This window comes from Sprattus sprattus (genome assembly GCF_963457725.1).
Source record: "Sprattus sprattus genome assembly, chromosome: 15".
Classification (NCBI taxonomy): Eukaryota; Metazoa; Chordata; class Actinopteri; order Clupeiformes; family Clupeidae; genus Sprattus; species Sprattus sprattus.
In genome coordinates this window covers 7,582,404-7,584,903 of record NC_137913.1, presented here as the reverse complement: position 1 = coordinate 7,584,903, position 2,500 = coordinate 7,582,404, and the positions used below count along the sequence as shown (strand labels likewise).

The following is a 2,500-nucleotide window of genomic DNA, read 5'->3' as shown; positions in this document are numbered from 1 at the left end:
GAGGGACGGCTGGCTGTCATGTCTGCTCCTCCACGCCTCCCTCCTCCCTCTGCTTAGCACGGCGGCGGCGGAGAGAACCTGCCCCAGCAGCTGCCGCTGCGAGGGGAAGATCGTCTACTGCGAGTCGGGCGGTTTCCAAGGCACCCCCGAGAACATCTCGTCGGGATGCCAGGGCCTGTCTCTGCGCTACAACAGCTTCCTCAGCCTGCTGCCCCACCAGTTTGCACACCTCAACCAGCTCGTCTGGCTCTACCTGGACCATAACGCCATCGGCGCCGTGGACAACCAGGCCTTCCAGGGCTTACGCCGGCTCAAGGAGCTCATCCTCAGCTCAAACAGCATCGCTTACCTGCCGAACGGCACCTTCTACAGCGTGCCGAACCTGCGCAACCTGGATCTCTCGTACAACAAGCTGCAGGTTCTTCTGCCGGGGTACTTCCAAGGGTTACGGAAGCTCCAGACCTTACACCTGCGCTCCAACAGCCTGACGACGATCACCCTGCGGACGTTCCTGGAGTGCCGGAGCCTGGAGTTCTTGGACCTGGGGTACAACCGCCTGCGGACGCTCTCCCGCACCACGTTCATCGGCCTCCTGAAGCTCACGGAGCTGCACCTGGAGCACAACCAGTTCTCCAAGGTCAACTTCTTCCTCTTCCCGCGGCTGCTCAGCCTGCAGGCCCTCTACCTGCAGTGGAACCGCATCCGCTCCGTCACGCAGGGCGCACCCTGGACCTGGTACACCCTGCAGAAACTGGACCTGTCTGGGAACGAGATCCAAACCTTAGATCCAGACGTGTTCCGCTGCCTTCCCAACCTGGAGGTCCTGAACCTGGAGTCCAACAAGCTGAGCAACGTGTCCCAGGAAGTGACTTCGGCCTGGATCTCCGTCACCACCATTAATTTAGCGGGCAACGTCTGGGACTGCAGTGCCAGCATCTGCCCCCTGGTGGCCTGGATGAGGAACTTTCGGGGCACCAAAGACGCCACCATCATATGCAGCAGTCCAAAGGCTCTCCAGAGCGAGAGAGTAATGGATGTTGTGAGGAACAACACGATCTGTGAGGAGATCGTGACAGAGATGCCAACCTCTCTTCTTCTGCCCCCTACCTCCCCACCCCCAGTGCTAACCACCCGCCCCCCCCCTCTCACCGCCACCTTAAGAACCACCACAAAGCCACCCGCACCACCCCCCATCCAGCGGCGTGTCCCCCCGGCGGTGGTCCCGGTCTGGACCTATCAGGAGCCTGCGCTGCCCCCTTCCCCTCCCCCGAGCGACCCCTCCTTCACCCCCGAGCCGGACTTTGAGCACATGACCTTCCACAAGGTGGTGGCGGGCGGGGTGGCGCTCTTCCTGTCTCTGGCGCTCATCCTGCTGGTGATCTACGTGTCGTGGCGCCGCTACCCGGGCAGCATGCGGCAGCTGCAGCAGCACTCCATGCGGCACAAGCGGCGGCGGAAAAAGGCGGGGGCCGATCCGCCCGAGCACAGCATCAGCTCGCAGCTGCAGGAGTACTACCTGAGCTACAACCAGGCCAACGCAGAGACGCTGGACTCGCTGGTGAACGGGGCCTGCACCTGCTCCCTCTCCGGCTCCCGCGAGTGTGAGGTATGACCAGTGGTGTAGTCCAGGGCATACGCAGGTATACGGAGTATACCCACTTATTTTTCAGTCAGCATCGAGTATACCCACTTTTTAAAACAGGGCGCTTATCCTGTGCTGTATGGGCTGCTTAGAAAAATATACCCACTTCTCCAGGGACCACAACACCACTGGGTATGACCCGCCCAAACCCGACCGCTCTGGGGCAGTGGAAGCGTTGCTGCCGCCCAGGGGCGCAGATAGAACTGGGGGACGGGGGGACATGCCCCCCCCCCAGATTCATAGTGACCCCGATCCGTCCCCACCACTCTCCCTACGTAAGGCGTCAATCATCAGTTAATAACTCTGCACAGCTGATTAGGCGATGTTAGCGTCCCCCCCAGTTCAAAAATCCCATCTGCACTGCTGTTGCTGCCCCCCACCCCCCCCCCCCCCCCCAATCCAACCCCTGCCACTCCAGATCACCAACCGAAGTTTACATACTGTAATTGGACACAACTGGATCAGCTCAGAGGCTATATACACACATATACTCCAAACATGCACAGGCTAGTTCACACACATGCGCAGGCTAGTTTACACACATGTACAGGCTAGTTCAAACACATGCACTCCAAACATGTACAGGCTAGTTCACACACACACACACACACAAGAGCAAATTGGCTGTCCAATCCATAATGAATGTTCACAACAGACGCAGACCTGTACATACTACAGATATTTATTTTATTTTTGTAAATGAGGATTTGAGGTCAAACACAGTTATTCAAATGTGACGTCCATATTTTATTTCCATCCATATATTGCAGTAATGTGGTAGAAAATGTATCTTGTGAGAAAATGAATCATTTTTTTGTCAATGCAATGTTCAACTTGTCTTTCATGTGTCTGTTTTTC

General features: G+C 57.3%; 1 protein-coding gene across 1 annotated transcript in view; it reads left to right on the top strand.

Moving 5' to 3' along the window:
- lrrtm4l2 (leucine rich repeat transmembrane neuronal 4 like 2) overlaps positions 1–2,500 on the top strand; it is a gene marked incomplete at both ends in the record, with an annotated part of 30,837 nt that overhangs the window by 16,534 nt on the left and 11,803 nt on the right. The window contains one exon of the mRNA XM_080852548.1: positions 1–1,606. This exon is cut by the window's left edge and continues 10 nt beyond it. Within this exon, the coding sequence (XP_080708674.1) occupies positions 1–1,606 (1,606 nt within the window). The remainder of the gene's footprint in view (positions 1,607–2,500) is intronic.